Genomic DNA, 22,681 nt, shown 5'->3' on the forward strand with positions numbered 1-22,681 from the left:
CTTTTGTCAGCCTGCCAGGGCGTGGAGGTGGGCATGGGGCTGTGCTCTGCAAAGCCCACCTCTGAATCAAAAGGGTCAGCACTTTTGGAGGGCCAGGGACCAACAGGGACACCCGGGCAGCCACTGAGCCCAGCTCCTGGACAGCGGTGGCAAGGCGGGGGGACTCAAAGGTCTTTGAGGGACTCCCAGTCCTGCCGGCCACATTTCAGGCCCTGGACGACCTGGGTGTCTCCCCCAACAGCTCTGCAGGTGAGGAACTGGGGTGGGATCCAGGACACGGGCAGGCCATGAGGCCACTGAGGGCTTCCCCAAGGGTCTGTGTAGTGGACGGTGCCCACGCACACCCCACACGCAGTCTGCAGGCAGGGCGGTGACAAGACAGGCGCAGCACTTCCAGGCGGAACCCCCAAGTTGAAATAAGTGCTCAAAAACAAAGCCCAAAACAACCTAAAATATTTTTCCCCATGCTGAGCTGAGGGCCAAAAGGAGCTTTCTTTCTTTTTCCTTTTTCTTTTTTTTTTCCAAAAAATAGAGCGAAAGGGAGAAAGAACTAGATCCCTAAACTGTGGACATGGTAGCATTAAAGACGCCGGACAAAATAAAAGGGCCTCTGTTTCTAGATGCAAAGTCCTCCCTCCCGGGTGCCAGCCTGGCTCTGCCTGCCGATGAGTTTGCTGGGAGGAGCCGTGGATGGTCCTGGTGGTTTTCCCTTTGCCACTCCTGGTGCCGCCAAAAATTAAGACAATAATAATAATAATAATAGAGACCCCCACACAAACTGCCACGACCAGGAAGGCAGGAGTAGGCCATGGCTATTAATACTCCCAAAGCATTTGTTCCCATTATAATGGAAGACGCAGCTACTGTGAAATAATAAACATTCATTTTTATTGTGATTTCTAAAGCCTGTAGCTTTGGATCTTGAAAGTAAATGGGCTTGGCTTCTGCATTTTCCCTGCAGTTTTTGGCAGGGCTTCCTCCATGGAAGATGGAGGGCTCTGAAATAGAATTCTGAGTTTGGAGAACCAATTAGAGGGAGGACACGTAACAGGCACCGGGGCACAAGATGGCAGCACCCTCGGCTCGTCTTCACGACAGAAGGAAACAAGGTGACTTACCCGAGGTGCCGAAGGATGGAGGTGCCTTCTCCAAAGCCAGGAAGTGAAAATGACGTCCCTGGGCCCGGCCGGTCACCCGGGTGGGGGAGGAGGGCAGGTCCCGCCGGCCAGCAGGCTGCCCGGTGCCAGCCCCAGCCATGGGCCCACGGGCCCCCTAGTCTCTGGCTGCCACCGTCCCTCGGTCCAGTGGGCCCGGCTGGGCCTTGGCCACCCGGGCACAGGGGGCAGGGCTGCCAGGAGCCATGTGGTGCTGGGGGAAGGCCCCACTGCCAGCCCCGGAGTACGAGGAAAATGCTACTTTTGTCTTCTGCTCTCATCTGGCACTGGCTGCCCGGGGAGGGGGGGGCAGAGGCGGCCGCTGCAGCTCAGCCCCGCCCACCGGGAATTTTTGAAAGATGCTCGTGGGTGCGGGAGGATGGCAGACGTGGCAGTGGCGGGTGGGCTGGGCCCCCAAACCCACCACCAGAAAAGGAGGAGGCTGGCCGGGCGGGAAAGGGAGGAGGAAGCCAGCGTCTGGCCACTCAGTGGCCGGCCAGGGAGGACACAGGGAGCGGCTGCCTGGGCCTGGCCAAGGCGCCCGCATCCCGTGGACAGGCAGCGCGGCCCGAGCGCCATGCTGTGGGCGCCTGCCTGGCCGGGCTGCTCTAAAGGGCTGGGCGTCCAGGCGGCCTGGCTCGCTCCAGGGATAGAGGCCACATTGTTCCCACGCCAGGCTCAGCAGGAGGCAGCCAGCGCCCCGGCCGTTTCCCCAGGGTGAGGCCAGAGACCCCACCCTGAAAGCTGCCCTGGCTGGGGCCCTTGCAGGGAGCCCCCTTCTAATGCCTGTGGAGGCTGGTGCTGTTGTAGCCAGGAGCCGAGGCTGCAGGTTTCAATCTGGACCTGTGTCCGACCAGCCACTTCACCATGGGCAAGCCTGCCTCAGTTTCCCCATCTATAGAAAGAAAGGGGATAATGGCTCCTCCCACTCAGGGCTGCTGCAGTGGCAGAATTAACATGCACAGAGCCCCAAGCCCCAGGCAGGCACCCGGTCAGCGCTCGACGCCGAGGGGTCCGAGAGTGGCCAGCCAGCCGCGGTGGACAGGGCGCCAGGGGTGGAGTCTAGGCCCGTCACCCTCCCCTCTCAGACCCTCACAAATCCTTCATTTTCACCAAACCAAACCTTGCCACCACCTCAGGGAAACATCCCCGTTCTCTGGCCCTACAACTGGGGTTGGCAGGCCCGGGGGTTCACTGTGGCTCTTTCATTTGGAGACAAAATATCAGACCCCGTTGCTCTCTCCTGCGGGCATCAGGCTGGGTCTGCTGGGTCACCTGTTTGTCCAGCTCTCCCCTCTCAACCTCTATGTGACCGGGAGCTGCAGCAGTGACCACTGGGGTGTCCTTGTGTGGGTGAGAAACAAGGCTGGAAGTGTGGGAAGGGGTTCCCCAGGAAGCAGTGCCACCCACCCCATGGCCATCTGGGGGCAGGCAGGGCCAGCTCTACACCAGAGGGAATGGCATGGAGTCACCACTGCCCAGCTCTGGGCCTAACTCCTGGGTGTATGGGACATATCAGGGCCTTTCTGTCCATAAGGACTCGAGGTAAAGGGTGGTCTGGGTGGACCGCAAGAGCCCGGTGGACTGTGAGAGCCTGCCGCCGTGGACAGGAGCTCCCTGCTGCCTGGATTCAGTTTTAACACTGTTTTACGCCTGCTCAGAGCCAGTCCTGCTGAAAGCCAAAAAAAGGGGGTGGGGGTGAGTGAGCGAGGAGGAAGCGCCCGGGAGGAGCCCTCAGTCCTGGGCTCTGGTCTCACGCACACGGCCACGTGACTGGCTCTCCAGCTGATGCCAGAGACAAAGCAGGTAGGATTCCGATGCCACGCGCCCCACCAGGAACGCCGGGAATTCCATTCCAGCAGCGGCTTGGCCTGGCTGCCAAAAGCCTGGCCCTGGGAGGGGAAGGGTCCCTCATGCTCCATGGCGCGGGGCCTGCCCTGCCAGCAGGCAACATCGGGAAGCCACTGAGGACGAGATGGCAACGACGGGACCCACAGGGCCATGGCAGGGGAGGCAGGGCCTGGGTTACGGTTGCAGGAGGCGATGCTCGTCCCCCCACCCACAGAACTGCCTCGACCAGAAGTGGCCACTGCTGTGCCCGGCTGGCTGCCCAGGAGATAATGGCCTCCAAAGCAGGCCTCCGAAGCAGGCCTGCAGGCCACTGTGGGGCTCAGGACATGAGGGCAGTGGGCCTGGACCCCAGCCTGTATCAGGCCCTTCTCAGATGGAGCTGCAGGCGGTGAGGCTGGGCCACCATCACACTGTGTGGGGCCAGAATCCCCGTCAAGCCCTTCTCCTTGCAGTGCGGGGAGGGCCCCACAGGTAACACCCATGTAGCCGCCATGCTCAGGACACGTGTGCCCGGGCAGGCCAGAACCCACGCGGTGGGCAGTGGGGGCTCTGGGTGATGGGTAGCCCCCATTCAATTCGCGGCAGCTTCTCTTACAGTTAAAATACACGGAAAACTGGAGCGCCGGCACCATCATTTTATTATAATTTAAAATGTAATTATAAACGGCTGATTTGAATGTAAATATCTCTCTTAAACACATGAAAGGGGATTCTAAATTTAAGAACCCCAAATCAGCAGGTAAATATTTCAGCTAAATGCTCTTCCTGCCATCTGAAATGCCAGAATTAAGGAAAGGGCGTTCCACAGTGTGGGGGGGAAAAAAAACCGCCCCGGTTTTAGAAAGCCAAAAGCATCAGGGACGATTCTTTTTAAATCTGGAGGGAAAATTCTATCACTGCTTTAAAAAAAATTGTTTGGCCTTTTTACCGTGTAGATCTCATGCACACATTTAGTAACCACAACCACCGGTCCTATTTTACGACACTAACCGGTGACCCTGCGGTCACATCTCTACTCGGAAACCCTCTCGGCGCTGGCTGGACAGTGGGCCCAGCCACTCTCTCCACATAGGTTCCTGGGTGGTCAGAAAGATGAGACTCCCCAGTCCAGACCCCACCAAGAAGCTTCCCATCCCCGATTTTCGTTTTACTTTCAAACTGCCTCCCACCACGCACAAAAAAGTGACTAGAAACCTGGTTTTGGGGTTTTTCTGCCCATTGTCACAAAATTTCATTCTTTTTCATGATTTCCATGATACCAATTCTACCCATAGTGTCAGAGGCTCCTGGACATCCTGAAAGAGAATGTCTTCGGAGTGGGCTAACGTACAGGGCTACAGGGGCCAAGCTGAGAAGCTCTGGCATTGAAAGAAAAATAAAACGTGAAAGCCGATTGACAAAAAAAATAAAACCTCATTTCTGAAGCCAGATATTATAATTGGCCAAGCTGCTTGGGTGACCCTGGTCCCCCACCTCAGGGTCACTCCCTCATCTGTCCTCCTTCAAGGCCTCGCTGGGGTGTCCAGACAGGTCCCTGTAATGCGCCGGGTGTCCCCAGCCGATGGGCCACCTCAGCCTTCCCAACGCTCCCCTAGCACCACAGGAATGCTTCACTACAGCCCCAGCACGGCCCACTCCTCCCAAATCTGCTAACGGGAGCCTGGGCTCTGGCCTGGCTTCCCCGGGGCAGCTCCTCCAGCACCTCAGAGAAGGGACCGGGGGATGGCTCGTGTGTAGGCCTCTTCCTTCTATCAATTCAGAAAATATTCACGGAGCCATAACTCTGGGCCACATTTGTCAGAGTTACAAAAACACCCTCTCCAGCCCGGAAGGGTGTTTGCTTGTGTGTGGCTTCACCAAGTCAGGCCAGACTCTCCCACAACCTACGGGCCACTCCCAAGTTCATCTGAGAATGGAATTTGGGGAGGAGTAGACACTGGAAAACCACAAATATTGGCCCAAATCGCCCTCTTGATGGCCTCTCCCTTAGCCCTTTGGGGACAGACCCTTCCTCTTCTGGGCTCTATTTTTCCTCACGCTTCCATTTTGTGACCCAGCCGGCTAAGGCCAACTGGGCCTGGCCAACGGAGGCCCCATCCGGCCCACGATCCCAAACCTGGCCATCTTTCTAGCACTCGCCAAGTGCAGCCCTGCGGCTTTCAAAAAGAAATCACGGAAGAAAACAAAATTAACTCGTGCAAGCTTAGCCTCCACTCGACAAAGAAAGCCAGACATGCCCACTGAAATTGTTCAACAATCACAGGTCAGGAGACTTTCTTTTTTCTTCTCTAAATCTCTGTCCCCAACTACATGTTTGGGGCTTGCTATTCCCGGACGCTCGAGCTTCATGGACCGTCCCAGCCCAGGGAACACTGGGCAGCCCTGAAAATAAATATTTCATATGAAAGATCCATTGTCTCTGCTTGGAGACAATTGTTGCTTTTTCTCCCTACTCAGTTCTATAATATCAGAAAGCATGACCCATGCCATTTAGAGCTCTCTCTCATTCCGACAAGATGTTTTCAGCAAGGGCGATCTTGCTGGGTCTTCCTGAACGACCAGCTAGGGCGAAAATTCTCCGAAGCAAGCATTTTGGTTAATGCACCAGGCCAGAGAACAATTAGCTCATCAGAGTGATGAAGCCCTCCCACCAAATCACCATCTGCATTTCCAGCGAGGACGCTGGTGGCTGGTGTGGCTGCTCTGGGCCCCTGCATGAGGACGTCCTGCCCCGTTCTTTCCTGCCCCTGAAGTGGGTGGGTGGGTGGGGGGGCAAAAGTCAGACCCAGGGCCAGCACCCAGGCACGCTTTCTGTCCTGCCCCTGGGAAGGAGCGCCTCCTCCATCAGCACTTCCCGGGTCCCCAAAGAGACCCTGGTCTCATCTTGTGTACCCAATGTGCAGTGCAAGATGCATCTGGAAGCCACATTCACACCAAGTCCCTGTGGTGAGGAAAGTGCTGGCTCTGTGAGCTCCTGCCAGTCTACCTGGGAGATATCATCAACGTCCACTTTTGCTCCCACCTGTGGGGCCGGCAGAGTAAACTTCTTGGTTCATTTTCTGATGAGACTGAAGTTGGGTTATCTGTTATTTAGAATATAACATCATACAATATATAAAATAATAGTAATGGTAAGTAAAATAAATAAAAATTAAACAAAAACAGTGATTATTGTTGACAACAATAAGTGGCAATAGCAGTAGCCATTTATGTCCCGCCCCTCCCCGACAACGTGCCCGGAATGGTGCTTTATGGAAATAATGTTTGAAGTCTCTGAGGTGGGTTAACACTCTTCCCGCTTTATAGCTCAGAATCCAGGCTGAGGGAGGAGCTCAGATGTGCCAGGGTCACCCAGGGAGGGGCAGAGGCAGACTGAAGCTCAGGGTGTTCAGACTCCAGCTTGCTGCGATTTCGGCAAGAGCATTCTCCTCTCTCCCCAAACATGCAAAGAACCCTCAAAACCCAACGACAACACCCCAAGGAAGCATGGTGGCTTTATGGTGTTTCTTGCCTGGCCTGGAAGGACCCCTCCCTTCCTAGAGGCCGCCCTTCAGCACAGGCATGCATCTACACTGCACGAGAGGTTCCCCTGGACACGAGGCAGCACCTGCCCAGGCAGGGTGCCCATCTGGGTGGGCAGAGCTCTTCCCAGTTCCTCCTGGGCCACACAGTCTGCCTTCCAGTCATACCCCATCCATGCTGGGTAGGACAGGCCCCAGTGCCCTTTAGGGGGTCGAAGGGAGTGAGACAGGTTCACACAGACAGCCTGACCCAGCCAGGTGCAAACCACATAACAAAAAGTAACCCTGCTGCAAAGCACCACGCCGTTCCTGTGGAGCAAGGCAAACTGCTAGGCTGCACCTGCTCAGGCAGTGTGCATGAGACCTCACCATGGCAGAAGGGCACTGCCCAAGTGGAGCCCAGCTCGTCCCCACCAGCAACCTGGAGACCTTTCTCGCCCAGGAGGGTCTGGGGCCTGGTGAGGCCCCAGCACAGGCGACGGACTATCCTGGGGTAGGCCCTGGTTTAAAACAAAACCAGAAAAACCGGGGCCCATCCTTCCACCAGCCCACATCATAGTCCATGTGGCCCTGGCCCACTGCTTTCCACATTCTTGATGTTAAATCCAGAAGTGATTAAAAAAACAGACAAGTGTCAGTTTCATTTTCAGAGCCTTCTCTTTTGTGTGTGTGCCCTCAAAAATGAATTGTGCCGGGATGGGAGATTCCAACACCACTGGGAAGCCCCTGGTGGGACCCTGAGACTCTGTCAGGCTGAGCTGGCTCTAAGGAACATGGACAAAGGCAGGACGGGGCCTCGCCAAGGCCTCTGTGCCCAGCGCTGGCCCCAACTGTTGGCTGCAGAATCTTGACCTCATCCCATTTCATGGGCCAGGGGCACACTGTATGGCAGGAGACAGGGCTCTGGAGCTTTGACGAATAGCAGCCCTCACTTGGCGGCCCTGGAGACTGCCTCCTCCGACGTTCAGGCCTTTCCCAGGCTAGCCCCGGGTCTGGCCTATGGGAGCAGGAGAGCTGGATGCCGCTTCTTTCGGAATCTGTTTTAATCCAGAGGGACTCCCTGCAGCCTCAGTAGAGTGCCACACCATGCCTGCCCTCCGTGCCATGTTCCCAGTCTGCTGTGGCCTCCGGGTAAACGTCTCCAGCATTTTACAGGCAAGGCCCCGGTGGAACCTGAGCTTCTTCTAACTACCAACCTCGTCACTGCCAACGCCATGCCAAGCAGAAGCTCCCGGCTATCACGGCATGCCTTCTGCAGCTGCACCCCGATTCTGAGATCGCCCCCGAATGTCCCACCCCAGGTTTCACGTCCGCTAACTGCCTCTGATAAAGTCATAAATAAAAACCCAAAATGGGGCGAGGGGGCAATGGGGGAGGCAGCCCAGCAAAAAAGACGGCCAAGGTTAGTTCTTCCAGCACGGAGGCAAACTTTCCACCTCCGGCCGTGGCTGGCTGGACCCGACTGAAATGGTCCCCTCAGTCCTTGGGGTTTTTGGGGAGGGCACTAGGCAGCCGAGGGGGAGGGAGGCGTGAGGCAAGCCTGGACTACCCAGGCCTCTGTCCGTGTTCCCGGAAACACAGCCTCCAAGAGCCAGCTCATGGCCCTGGGGTGTTATGGAAACAGGCCCCCCATTATTTTGTGGTGAAAACATCCAGCAAGATTATCCAAACCACCTCAGTAAGCTGGGGAGGACAGGGGGAAATTGCACCTGTGGCACAATCATATTAAAAAGCAGGCTCAATTCCCCACCGTTTGGGGTTTCATTTTAACCCTAGCTCCTTACACACACGGACAAACACGTATTTTAAAACCCCAAAGAGCTAGAATCAATGAACTAAAATAAAATGAAGCTATCGCTGGCCTGCAGGCCGCCTCGGCTTTTGAAACCCAACTTTGAAAAAATTAATCTCCACGTTACCTTAAAACCCTATAATCATAGCAAGCAAACATTCCTTCACCCCTTTCTTGCTCCTCACAAACTCCCCAGGGCCACTAGCTGGGCCTGTGTGTGAGGCACCTATAAAGGGGCATTTATTACAAAAAGTTATGTATTGTTTTTCGTTTTACACCACCGTAAACAGCAGCTTTCACACAAGAGCCTTTCACTGAACCGGCCCAAATGCCGCCAACGTCGAACCGAGGATCCCCCCTGAAATCAGCTCTCCCCAAGTGTCCGACCACGGGGAAAAATCAGCAGCGTGGGTTTAGGAAGTAAATGAAATATTTCAATCTTCCAAGAAAGAGTTGTAGCTTCCCAATAACCTTTCCAAACACATCTCACCAAAAAAAAAAAAAAAAAAAATCTAAAAACAGATGTTTTCTCTTTTCTTCCCATTGTGTTTAAGATGTCTGCTAACGCTTATTTTATGTGTTCAACAAGATTCTCTCTGGCAAATAGCCTGCACACCTGAGATTAGAAGCTGTGCTTCACAAATTCCAAGATCCAGATTAATGCCGAGTGGAGTTCTTGCAAGCTGGTGCGGCTTTCAGGTTCAAGAGCAACCTCCTCGGTGCGTTCCCTGGTCTGTGGAAGGCCTGCCCTACGGAAGGGTCCGTCTTAGAGATCCCTTCATTAATATTTACTCACTAAACAGCGAAAGTGAGAAGTGCACTTACCGTCCTCGGGAGTCGCCGTGAACCCGATCGTGACCTGGGGCGCACAGGTCGACAGCCCTGCCCTTGCTGGAGGACCGCGCCTGGCCGCCGCGGGCGCCGCCCTCGCGTGCCCAGAGCTGCACAGGCCCTCAGCTAGCAGTCTGAGTCCTGGGTTCCAAACGCTCACCCTCTTCCCGCGTCCAAGCGGCGGACGGCAGAGCGGTGCCAGTTCCCGCAACTCTTCGCAGGGTGGGACGGCTCTGGACTGCCGCTGGCGAAGCGCAGGGCCCAGGCCCCACTTCCCCGGCCCCGCGCCGCGTCGCTCCTTGCCTTCGGGCTCCGGCTTCCCTGCGCTTAGCGACCCGACTGCGCCAGAGAGTGGCCCGCAGGACCCGGTCACGGCGTCCGCGCGCCGCAAGGGACCTTTGTCCCAGACGAAAACGAAAGCGCGCCGGCCCGGGGACGCCCACGCCCTGCCGCGGAGAGCCCGGCCGGCGCGCCCCGCGACTTTCTCCAAGTTCACGTGCATTCCGGGGCGGGCGTCGCGAGCCAGGACTTGCAGGGTCGGGCCGTCGGGCGGGCGGTGGGTTGCAGGCGGGCTTGGGGACAGCCCGGCGGGGCGGGCCGGGGCACAATGGGCGCCGCCGGGCGGGCGGGCGCGGGGACAGCGTGGGCCCGGCCACCGCGCGGCCGCTCGTCTGGCGCTGCCCGGGCGCCGAATGCGGCGGCGGCTTGGCACAGACGCGCCGCGCGCCCGGTGCATGCTAATGGCCGGCGGCCGCGCCATGAATTATTCAGCAGCGGCGCGGAGAGGGCGAGCGCGGCGCGGAGGGCGACCCGGGCCGCGCGTCCCCCGCCGCTGTGAAGCCGCCGCGGCGACTTCCCAAACTTTCCCGGGTCGGCACCGAGGATGCGGCCCCCGCGGCGCCGCCGTCCCCGCCCGAGCGCGCCGGCCGCGCTTCCCCCGTTGCCGCCTATTTTATGTCTTTTGTCTCGGAGTTGGCACCTGTCCCAGAGAGCGCGTTTCCCTGCCCACCCCTTCGCCGCCGGATCGGAGCGGGGGAGGGAGTACGGGGAACCCAGGGAGGAGGGGACGGGGAAAGCAAGGCGCCTGCCGGCCCCGCAGCCCGCGGAGACCGCCCGAGAGCGGCGGCGGTGCCCGCACGCCCGGGCACCCCTGTTCTGCGGGGAGGTCGCGGATGCAACCGCTCCCAGAATACCAACGAGGCCCCCTGCGGCCCCCGCCGTGCCCTCTGCGGGTGAAGACCGGGCGCCGCCCCTCCTGGGTTCCCCCCTCCACCGCCCACCACCCCCGGACGGCGCGCGCGGGCGGGGCGGGCGGCGCGAGCAGCGGATTCGCCGCCCGGGCCCCGCGCCTCGCCCCGCAGCCCCGCGTGCGCGTCCCCGCAGGCACGCCGCCCCGGGCGCTCCCAGCCAGCGCGCCCCCGCCCCGCGGCCCCTCCCGCCGCCCGCCCCGGGCAGGGGCATCGCGCCGCGGAGACCCGGTGGCCTTCGGTTTCGCGCCCCGGGGCCCGCGCGGCCGAGGCGGGCGGGCGGGCGCGAGCTCCCGGCCCGGCCCGCCCCCGCCGCCCTGGCACCGAGGCGGCTGCTGGGACGCGCTCGGCGGCTGCGCTTCAAGGCGCCGGCTGCCATGATTGCGGGCAGCGGGACGCGCGCGCACGCTCGGGCCCGGCTCTGGGACCCCTGGCTGACCGACGGTCCCTGCAATCCCCGCAGCCTGGTGCCCGCAGCCCCGAGCGCGCCGCGGACAGCGGCTGGGCTCTCCAGGCTCGTCCCCGCGGGGAACAGTGTGCGCTGCAGAGCTCTCGACGCGGCCCCGGGACAGCGCTCGGGGCCGACGGTGGCAGCGGGCTTTCCCCAGGGCGGAGCGCGCGCACGGGCGACCCCGCGGCGCCTTCCAGGACACCGCCGGCCCCGCGGAGCGAGGGGTGCCCAGAGGGGTGGGAGTCCGGACGCGGCACACGGGAGCCGGCCGGCGGAGGCAGGGGTCAGCGCACAGTGCCGGGAGATGTAAGAGGGGCGCGCAAGGTGCCTGGAGGAGTTGGGTTGGGGGGTGGTTCACGGTGCCCGGGGAGGCGTGGGACGGGCAGGGGCGCGGTGCCTGGAGCCGCTGCCCAGCTCCGAGCGCGCTCTCTTCCTTCCCAGTGGCAACAACTTCCTGCTTCCCCGACTCAGGGCACAGGAGCTTCGGGGAGAAGTTCAAGGCCGCAGCTTTGCTCTCTCGGAGCCCGATGGCGACACTGCTGGCCCCGGGCCACACGGTTCCTTCCCAGGCCCTCCCAGTGGTTGAGACCGGCCGGCCTCTAGGGTCCGGACACGGGTTAGAATGCCAAGGAGGCCGCGGCGTCTTTTCCCGCCCGCTCCACAGAGGCGCCTGAGTGGTTCCCAAACCGCAGAGGGGCCAGCCTGGGCCTCCGGCTCTCGGGGACGCACGCGGACACAGAGTCACTATTCGCAGACCCCGTCCCCCTGCCCAAGCATGCCCTGGCTCAGAGCCGCATGGAGCTGACTGTCCCCAGACGCCTGCGACGGCCCTTTGGCGGCCAGGGCCCTAGAGAAACAAGGCCTCCCGGGTCCCATCCCAATGTCTGTCTGTGCCTGTCTCCCCCCCAACCCCCCGCCGCCGGCCTTGGCATTCTAACCAGTGTCCCTTGACGTCACATCTCGCCATTTCTGCCAACCAATTGAAACTTGCCCGTTGTCATAAAAATATATATACTTTTTATGCCATTGGTAAATTCAAAAGTTCCTCGTGTGCCCTGCTTCCCAGGAAACTTCATTTCACATTGGATTAGACTGCCCAGGAGGGCAACGCTGGGCTGGGGCAGCCGGGCAACTCTGCCAGGGCCTCGCTGCCCACTGAGCTGCCTTCCACAGCTCGCTAGACCCCCATGATTGTGGCTGTGAATTGTGCCAGCCACCCTGATACACATACCACTGCCTCCACCCCATGACACACGAAATTTGGGGGGAGGGAAGGAAGAACTCAGGGTATGTTAAGAAACCCTCCCAATTGCTTTCCTGGGAATTGGGGCGATGGGGACTGGAATCTTACTGTAGCATCTTCTTTTTAGAAGCTGAAATAATTTTAGGGATAGCTTTATTATTTTTTCTTCTATGGGAAAACTCAGTTTTAGAAAATGGAGTAGAAATGTTTTCCAATTAATCTTTTCATTGGAATCCGGACCAACTTTCACTTTCCACAGCTGCCTGGTGGTTTCACTATCGAGTGGGGTGCCCTCTTTTCCTGAGGAAGGTCCTGTGTCTCCCCCTCACCCCCCAGCTCCAAGGGCTGTGGGGCCCAGAGCTGGAAGCTCAGAAGTTCTGTGCTTCCCCAGAAAAGGGCACGGCTCTCTCGGCAGCCTGAGACTCAGACATGCCGTGTCTACCTTCTAGCAATACAGCAGGGGAAATCAATCCTGTCTAGCACAGTGCTTTATAATTTTCTTTCTTCACTATTAAAATTTTCAGCCCCAAATAGGAAGTGTGGGGTAAGAGCACACATTCCCACAGGATGAGTCTGTGCCCAGCAGTGCCCAAAGCCCCACATATGCCCCTGTAGCCCCTCCTAACCCGGCCACACCAAGGCAGAACTCAACCGCTAACTGCTCTATAAACTCCTCCTGTACCCCATCGTTGCTGTATGGTTCAACTACTTTAAAAAACATACTACAGATATTTTGTGGTTTAGCAAGTTTAGGGACTCCAGAAGAACAAAAATGCTTTAGAAACTGAGGTGAATGCAGAGATCTAAACATCATAAGCACCAGGCCTTTTAATATGGAATCTTGTTTTTCCAAAATAATGAACACACCCAGTAACGACCAAATGGGGATTCTGAACATAAATACATGGTTACTATTCTCAATAAAACTGTTCTCAAGGGCAATCTCTAGAAATGATGCACACCTTGGAGATACACGTTCAAGCGAAATAAGGAAAAAAAAAGGCTGCATCCAACAACCACACTATATTTATAATCACATTCCTAAACACTATAAATATTATAACTAATGTGATATATGTTTTGCGATTAAATGGGTGGATTAAAACATTGAATTTAAAAAGCCACAAAGAAAAAGAGATTATCTTCTATTATGCCACTTACAACTTTTGTTCCATTGGCACAAATACAAATTTGACAACTGTATCATTACTGAACGCAGTGACTAAATGCCAGGATATTAGCTTTGTAATTTTCACCTGAAATCATTGTATAATCATGCTGGCTTGCTAACCTTCTTTTTATTAAATGATTTTTTTTCTTGCTCTCACACCGTAGTAAGTTAATTTAATGCCTTTTTCCCACTTCCAATTTTTATTTGGTAAAGCAAGAAATCAGATAAATCAGAACAATATTCAAGAACACACACTCTTTTTTAAAAAAATTCCCCCTGTACTTGGCAAGGATTACATATAATTTGGTTGCAAATTCAGAAATCAAATGCTGCTTTATTCAGCAAAAATAATAGCACTCAGGTAATTCCACTGGATATTATTCAGGTTAGATTGTTTTTGTTTGCTATCATTATTCAAAGTCAATAATAATATTTTTTAAAGTATGCTCAAATTATCAACGAGAAAACCTTGAAAATTTACATTGTTGATAAGCACTGTGATGGACAAGTTTCCAGGAAGAAAAAGTTGGTTTTCGCCTGTGGGCCACAGCCATGCCTGAGGTCAGATGTTTGAAAATAAGGTCTAGGAAGGCTGTTGCTGTCCTAGGATGTTCACAGTATCAGCCTTATACAGTTATTTTTTTTCCTGATTTCTCCCCAGATCTGCCTAATGGGAATGGAGCCGGCAACTTCCTGCTGCCTTGCTTTCTCCGCCAGCCCCTGGCCCACAGTCCAGCCTCAGAAGGCTGAGGGGGTGCTTCGGTTTCGTTTCTTTTTTCTCAACGGGTCGACATTTTAAATTTTTCAGTATCCAAGGCATTATGAGGACTTTGTAAACAGATGCATTTAATCTAATTAAAGCAAGGACGACGAGTGAGTGAAAAACTACATTTTCACTTGGGTTCTGAACATTTAGTTGCACATCCAAGAATAATGATGTTTTTAAAGCCAGCCCAATAAACCTGAGGTTGCAAGTTTTCGGTGGCTCCTGGATAAGATGCCACTTCGATCATCCTAGACAATGTGCCTTTTGAGGAGCTGCTCAGCAGCTTTGGGGACTCTGGATAAAGGCAAACCAGGCTTATGATTTTTTTTTCTTTTGCCTTTGTTTCAAAGTAGTTTGCAGGTTTGGGAGTCCATTTTGATAGGCCTGTTTCATAATAACATACGCTCCTACTGCATGATGGGTTTATTTTCATTCTCAGTTATTTATACCCAACCTCTAAGCATCAATCCGCCTTGGACAAACATATGCGTTTATAATTTTCATAGAAATAAAACAGCAAAAGATAATTCAAAGTCAATAGGGTCTCAGGCTGGGCAAGGAAATGTGGGCAGGCACCCGTGAAAAGGGTTCTTTCCTTCTGACATGATGAAGCATTTTTCAAAATCTTTTGCTTTATTTCACTGTTTTTTGTCAAACTTGGCATTTGTTTACCAGCAACAATAATGAAACTCTGACCGGGGAACAAGCCTGCTCGAGGACAAAAGCGTACGCCGGACACTGCACTAGCGCACCCCACCCAAAACAGCAAACAAAAAAAGCCCAGCATGCTGGCACCATTTTTCCTATCTTCTTTCCTTTCTTTTTCAATGTAAAGAACATACTTAAGTGTGCCTGCCTCTATGAGTGGTGCACATCGTGCTTTGATGGTGCCAGCTCCACACGCGTGCAGTCACATGTCTGGTTCTAAACCTGTGTAAGCAGCGCTTTGTCACCTTTAACATGCTTTGGAAGTCTACACATTCATGTTTCATGTTGTGGTGCCTGCGTATGTATCTCAAAAAGAAGTGTAACAACCCCGAAAGCATTCTTAAGGGGTTAAGTATTACTTTTCAATTAAAAGGAGCGCATAAAACAACTAGAAGTCTACGACAGGCGTGTGTTCAATCATATATGAATATATTGTACATAATATTAATAAACACATGCTAGTATGAAAAATTTCCCCTTAGGAATGAGGAATTATGATTAATGTTTTCTATTCCAAAGTAGTAACAACACAAATCTGAAAATATGTATTAAGGATGACGGGCCAATATCTCTGATTATATATGCATCTATCAAATGCCAAAGCTAGATTCCTGACTTTAAATGAGGAATGAGAAAGGGCACCAAACTAAATTTTTAAAAAATAAAAATTACCATTCCAGAAGTGGCGGCTGAATTAATTTTAGTCGATCACTTCTACAGTTTCTAAAATGGAATAATCAGAAATTGGGAAATTAACATTTTTCTAAAAAGTTTATGTGCTACTTATAATATTTTATTGTACAGGTCTTCAGTGGGCTAGGTAAATTCCTCTAGAATAAAGAAAAAAAAAGAAAGGAGAAAAAACTGATTTTGAACTCAAATGGTTTGTTGTTAAGTTGCAAGGGACTGCAGGAACTTTTTACTAAAATCAAGATTTCACAGATTACTTCTTTAAAATTACTACAACAAACTTAAGCTGCCCGCAAATGGAACTCATACTGAAATGGGGATTTGGTTTTGGGGGATTGTCAATTACAAGTTGTTTGGCATTTGACCACACTGGTCTTACTTATTGAGAGACTCCCGTTTTATTTTTTAAAAATCAAATGTGACTTCACATAACACAGGTGACTAATTTATATATAAAAACAATTTCATTTTCCTGACTATGTCCAAGTATCCTAGCTTTTAGATCTGGTTAACTTCCAGGTTAAGTTCAGATTTTTCATAGGAACTCTTTCTACAGAAATAAAAGAAGTGTTTTAACTAAACTTATCACTACAAGACCATATTTAGTTGCTGCCAAAAAAATGCTAAAGAAGAAATGCAATGCTTTTTTGTTTCTTGCTATTTTATAGGCAACTTTTGGTATAATTCCTAATTTTAAAAGAACATGAAGTTCATTTTTTTAACTCCCAAAAAAAGTGGTAATGTAAGCAACCAGACAACAAGGGATACTGACCTTGAAAATGAAAGTCTACGTAATATTTACTTGATAAACATATATTTTTAAAATCGATTTCAAAGTAATCAGAGACGTGGATAGGTATTTTCACTATTTTCACTCCTTTTTCGCTTGGTTTTCAATGATGCACAGAGGCACGGGTTTTTGAACACCATCAAAGGTTTGTACCTTTGCTAATAATATCCATCAGTTTTTCAAGTCTGCATTCTAAATATACTGCAAGATGCTGCCCGTTGACTTTCTGTTTGAGAGGAGGCAGCGGACTCAGAACTGCACGCTCCTTCCCTCACTCTCTCGACTTCTCCAAAACTGGAAGTTTCTCACACGTAGAATGCCAGAAATTTATAGAAGGACTCCAGGGCTCCCTGAGAAACTTCTCGAGTTGGGAAAAACCTTGTCAACGCACACCTGGACCTACAGATTTGGAAAAAGTAACCGGCTGTAGCCAAAAACCAAACACTCAACCACCCGAACACAGTCTGCAAGAAACACAGAGTTCTTTGACGTGACAAGAAGAATTATAAATAAAATAGCTCCAAGGCAGACAGGCTGAATGAGCCTTTTAAGACAGCCTGTTGGTGCCTCAAACTTTAATACTTAGAATATCAAATGTTAGCTCCACGAGGATAGCATCCTGGGATGTGTGTGTGTGTGTGTGTACGCATATGTGTGTGTGTACGCATATTTATATGTGTGCTTAAGTGTGTATATGTAGGTGTGTGTGTAGCGATAAATGTTTTGTTGCCTTTATGGCCTGGGGGCTGATCGAGGGCCTGGTGGAACACCCCTAGCCCAGAGGAAGGAGCAGGCCCTACCTGCGTTCTCTCTGGGTTACTCCCTTCCTCATTACACGTACGCAAACACCAAAAGCCAGGGAAAGCATAGCTGCTCTAGATAACAAGGGCAGATCTCAGATAGAGAAAAGCTTTCTCTGCAATAAAGAATTATTTTGTGAATGGTAAGCCAGGCTGACCTCATTCATCATCATCAGGACAAAGCATAAGCAAGCCGGTGTTGGGAGCGCGGCGCGGTGCGGCACTAGGGCGCCGAGAAGGTGTGCCCTCTGCCAGGCTGCTCTGGAAGCCGCACAATCCCGTCCCGCAGGAGAGATGGCCCAAGTGTGTGGACCGGGCTGGGGTTTGGGCCCAGCAGACGCTTACGCAGTCCAAGCTAGGCAGGGCAATGAAGGGCTGCAGACGACAGGCTTGGAGCCCGGGACAAACACTTAGGGCTCTCAGGCGTATGTCCCAGGGGGATCTCCAAACCGTCCACTCCAATCCCCCAAAGTGGGGGCCATCTCGTTGTCATGTTCGAAGGCCTTCAGAGGCCTGGGATGCTCTCCGTTTCGACTCCATTTCTCACCGTGCTCAGCCCACCTCTTTCTTACAGCCAATGCAGAGGATTTTGACACCACGGTTCAAGTCAACAAAATCATCCTGATCACTTCGTAAGTGCCCGGCACCACGTGAATCACTAACCGTTTGAATCCTAAAACAACGGCCTCAGAGTAGAGGGTTTTCCTAAGGTAGTAAGGACAGCACCTCACGTGTGCAGAGCAAACACTTCATCATTTACACAACGTGTTCTCACCTCGCCTCATGTGACCCTCCTGGCCCGTGCAGCAGACAGAACAAGAACTCTCTTAGCTCTTTAAAGACTGGGGAAACTGAGGCCCAGGTGAGTGGAATCGTGACTAGGCCTGATACTACACAGACTTGGGACCCCGACTGCTGTGTACACACATGCACTTTGTTATTTTTGTTTTTTTAAGGAAAACATCACCATCCACCCCTTCATACTCATACATACGTAGGCTTATTTTATTTTAAGAACAGTTTCCAGGCAAAACAGAGCCCCATTGAAATTTAGGTCCCAGAAATGCCTTAAGCTGGTCCGGCTTTGGGAACTCTCCCCCCATCTTCCCTGCAGTGGCTTCCATCGTCCGAGGTGCCCACCTTTTCCTGCCAGGTGCATCCTGTCAGCCCCTAAAAGTAGACTGGGGCAAATAGACCTTGGGTATGAAATCACAGACACAATCACCCCACCAGAGTCCTTGTCACAAAGCTGCTTTGCCTGAGTTGAAAGATCACAATAATCCCGTCCTCTGTCCTCTCATCTGCTGGGCTGCCAGTCCCTGCAACCAGAGCCTCCCTGGCCAGGCACCCGGGGTGGTTCCAAGCCCCACCTGAGCCTCATCCCTGCTTACAGCACTCTGTGAACCTGGGACGCACCTGCCCCATGGTCTCAATATCAAAGACCGATCAGTATTGAGGACAGCCTGGGAGAACCCTCACCATCTCATGTCTGCAAGCACTGCTGAGAGAGGGGTGGCGGGGTCCCCAGCCTGGGCATCAGCATTCCACGGAGGCAAACTTAAACTCATCAGATCGGATTATTGCTCCTCAGAAAGGAGAAAGGCTACATAGAAGTGGTGGCCTCGGGAGGGATGCACAGAAACGAGGCAGGCGAGTAAAGAGGCACTGGGCTATTTGGCAGTCATTCTATGAAAGGCAAGAATCACAAGGCATGCCTCCCAGGGGCTTTCCTTCCCAGGTGGAGATTTGCATCGCACACCCAGAAGGTGACGGCCACACCTGCCTACCCCCATTCATGGCCCACGGCAGGACCCCTACCCAGCTCCATCCTCACAACAGCAGGGCATATCCGACAACTCCTGAACACCAAGCCTTCCCAAAGCCAAATTCCACGTTAGAATATTCCACTGTGCAATCAACAAGCTCAAAAACAAACTCAATATAAAAAAAAAAAAAGTATTCTGGCAAAGCCTAGCAGTATTTACAGCTGGTGAACAAAACTGAAATAAGTGAGAATCAGGTAGAGGGCCTTGCCTGGCCGGGCCAGGAACTGGAAGCCATTCTGCTCATCTTTGGAGGCAAAGGCTTTCAAGAAGGCTCCTTTCTGTTCTTTCCTTTTTGCACCTAATTACAAAAGAAAGTACCTTTTAAAAAATCAAACAGAACCCTTACGAAAATTACAAGTGCTAAGTCTCAAAAGCTTCTTGGGATAAACATTATAACCTTGTCCAACATTTGAGGAAAAAACGAAGAACAGAAAGACGTGAAATGGTCAAGGCCTGAATTTCGTGTCAACGGATGCATTCATGGCCTCAGCACCCTCCTCTGGCCTAGAACCATCCCCAGGTGCTGGAAAGGTTGTGATGTGGGGGAAAAAGAGGTTGTGGGGGAGGTAGCCCACGTGCAGAGGGTCTGAAGGGTTCCGTCTTCTCTCACCAGGGGAGTGGGGTTCGCATAGATGGAGCGTCTTTTCTTTCCTGTCTGACAGGCTTCCAAGCAGAAATAAAGAGCAGAAAAAGAAAAACAAGAACTAATACACGTCTTCTCTTCTGCATCCCGGCTGTCTGAAATCCTTCCGGGGCCTGCACAGGGACCCCGAGAGCAGTGTTTCTGCGGCCTCCCCCAACCCCGCTCCAGGCGACAGGCACCCACGTGGCCGCGGGAGTGCGTGGGGACCTTGCGCGGACCAGGAGCACCCGGCCCCGGGGCGGGAGGCGCGGGCCAGTTTCAGCCGGCCAGCTCCGGACCTGGCGGGGCACAGGGCCCAGGCCCGCAGCGCCTCTGAATGCAGGGAGGCCTCGGAGCGCCTCCTCCAGGCAGCCCCAGGGCGGGCACGCGAGGCAGGGCCGAGTCCTGCACCAGGCCTGAGGCTCGGGGTCCGCGGCGGGCGGGGAGTCCGGTCTGCAGCGGGGCGGGGCGGGGCGGGACGGGTCCCCCGGGTTCGAACCGAGGCCTGGAGTCGGAGCCTGGGCCCGGAGCCGCTGCAGAGGGTCCGGGCCGGGGCCGGGGTCCGCCTGGGCAGGGACGAGGGTTCGAGCCGGGGTCCCAGGCCGGGGTCGGGTCGGAGTTGGCGGGCGGGTCCGGGGCTTGCGTCTGAGGGCGCGTCCCAGGCAGAGTCCAGGGTGCGGTCCGGGCAGAGGCGGCGGCACGCGCCCCAATTAGCCGCAGGCCGGGCGGCGGGGCTGCCCCATTGAGGGCGAACAAAGGGCGCGACCCCGGGGTCAGGAGTCGCGGGCTGCGGCCGCCGCTTTGTTCGGCGCCTGTTTACTTTGCCCAAGCGGGGCTCACAATATATTGACTGAAGCGGATTAGGGGGTCGCGCCCCGGAGGCCCAGGCGGGCTGCGGGAGGCTCCAGGGCCCGCGGGACCTCCCAGCCCGGCGCGCCTGGCCGAGTCGGCCCCTTCCCCGCCTCCCGAGCGTCCCCAGCCTCGCCTCCGTCCCGCTCTGCCGGGGAGACTGAGGCTCCGGCCGGGCGGGCCCTGGAGAGGGGGCTCTGCGGCCGGCGGGCAGCCCGGGGCCGCCCGGAGCCAGCCAGGAAGCGATGGGGTTCCCCGGGGCCCTGCATTTTGAAGAATTCTGCCCGTCCCGATACCGCAGGTCCTGGGAATCCATTTTACAGTGAAGCAAGTCGCACTTGCCTGAAGGCTAGGAAATATTAGTTGGAAACGTGGACAGATTTTCCATATAACAAAATCCTGGCACATTATGGTTAAGAAAGAAAATTCTAGTCTCTTAACACAAGCGATGCGCTCCTGGCGTGAATAGGCAGGTGACCTAAGAGTGCAGAGAAATATTTTAAGGGCAATACAAGCTTAAGAAAATAAATGTTTTCTTTCTTTTTTTAAAAAAATGAGACAACTGATGAGTCTAAATAAACCACTAGGATTCCCACTCAGAGACCACAATTTATTAATCTGATACTATGAATCCAGGATCTATGGACCTTTCCAGTAATTAACTTGCAGAATCTTTTAAATTGTCCCTACAAAACCAAACAGGGGAAGCAGAAAGCCCCAACTGAAAATCAGGCACCATGTCTCACCACGGGAGGGTTGTCATCCAACCAAGGATCCAAGAAGAAGACGGGCCTTTTCCCCCCCTTCTTAATGCTATTGTTTAGGGAACAAAAACACTTCTCGAGTCCACACAAAATCTTAATTGAGATTTTTCTGCCCTGGTGTACAAGTATGTGTGTTTGGTTAGAAAACTCACGTAGTATTGGATTAATAAGCTACCGACATATAAATCTTTTATTAAACAAAGAACAATATTGACTTACTATTCCTATTTGTTGGCCTAACGAATACTTCTGCTACGTGTATCATCCATCCCCAATGACTGAAAGAAAGCATGCCATTTGTCTCTATTTGTCTATCTTTCTATAATGAGTCTTTAAAAATAGTTTTTCTCTGATTATAAAAATACCACGTGTTTAAGGCACAGGAAAGTGTAAATTATATGCAATTTAAGAATAAAATATAAAGATAGATATTTAAGATATAATTTCAGTAGTAAACAAAAAATGTGGGTTAAGCATAAAATGCACAAAAAAAGGAAAATTCACCTACATGCCATGATCCAGAAATAATATTCTGTTGTATTTCCCTCCCAACTATTGTTCAGCATACATATGCATACACAGACATGCCTTACATACATATATAGTGTAGGAAGGTGTTGTATCCCATACACACCCATACCATTCCAAACTTTTTGTCAACACCATTTTATTACTTATTATTTATTTATTTATTGAGATGGAGTTTCGCTCTTGTCACCCAGGCTGGAGTGCAATGGCGCGATCTTGGCTCACTGCAACCTCCACCTCCTGAGTTCAAGAGATTCTCCTGCCTCAGCCTCCCGACTAGCTGGGATTACAGGCACAAGCCACCACGCCCGGTTAATTTTTGTATTTTCAGTAGAGACGGGGTTTCACCATGTTGGCCAGGCTGGTCTCGAGCTCCTGACCTCAGGTGATCCACCCTCCTTGGCCTCCCAAAATGTCACCACCGTTTTAAGGGTGACACAATGTTCCATTATTTTGCTATGGGATAATTTACTGTCATGTCCCCTATGATTCCCTATGTCATGTCTTGCTAATATTTCTATACTGTAGTGAACACTACAACCTATGATCTTGCCTATGAAGTTTGTCTGCAACTTGGCTTATTAATAAATCTCAAATGATCTATTGTTAAGACGTTGAGACCACTGCATTATTCTAAGGGGGTAAATGGTAGACCCCACAGACTTAATTTCTCCTATCACGAATGTACCCGGCTATTCTAGAAATGCCTTTGGATCAGTTACTCCGAAGGCAATAGGGAGGTCTGTGCGGTTCCCCCTCCAGAGGCCTGGTTCTGTGGAACTTTTTCCTGATGGACTTGTGGGGTCGGCCAAGGCACGTGCATGATTGTGACATGGTATTGGGGGATTGTGCCCTTGCACTGAAGTTCTGGTGCGTCTCTGCCTACCAAGCCACTTGGCACTAACCCCCGACCACGCGGCAGGTGTAAGTCAGGGCCATAAAGCTGAACACCTTGGAAACATTATCCCAACAGTTCCGATGCAACTTTGCACGTCTAAGAAGTGGTTTGTTTGATTTGGCCCGAGCATCTTTCTTTGCTTAGAATTCAAGCATTGAAGCTGCTTTTTACACTCTCTC

General features: G+C 53.1%; 2 protein-coding genes across 5 annotated transcripts in view; one reads left to right on the forward strand and one right to left on the reverse strand.

The window, feature by feature from the left end:
* LOC100607096 (translation initiation factor IF-2-like) overlaps positions 1-10,185 on the reverse strand; it is a 41,744-nt gene extending 31,559 nt beyond the window's left edge. For 3 of the 4 annotated variants that reach the window (XR_004030898.1, XR_004030899.1, XM_030815370.1), the window contains exon 1: positions 1,119-10,185. Coding sequence is in view for 2 of the 4 variants with exons in the window: in XM_030815370.1 (XP_030671230.1) it covers positions 1,119-1,435 (317 nt within the window). In the remaining 2 variants the exon portion in view is untranslated. The remainder of the gene's footprint in view (positions 1-1,118) is intronic. The other variant, XM_030815371.1, reaches the window with a different exon arrangement.
* On the forward strand, positions 10,033-13,914 carry LOC115836111 (translation initiation factor IF-2-like). The gene is made up of 2 exons (XM_030816423.1): positions 10,033-11,153; positions 11,289-13,914. Exons 1-2 carry the CDS (start codon positions 10,033-10,035, stop codon positions 11,431-11,433), a joined length of 1,266 nt encoding a protein of 421 aa, XP_030672283.1. The 3' UTR covers positions 11,434-13,914.
* The last annotated feature ends 8,767 nt before the right edge of the window (positions 13,915-22,681 follow it).

Source organism: Nomascus leucogenys, chromosome 7b (genome assembly GCF_006542625.1).
Source record: "Nomascus leucogenys isolate Asia chromosome 7b, Asia_NLE_v1, whole genome shotgun sequence".
NCBI lineage: Eukaryota > Metazoa > Chordata > Mammalia > Primates > Hylobatidae > Nomascus > Nomascus leucogenys.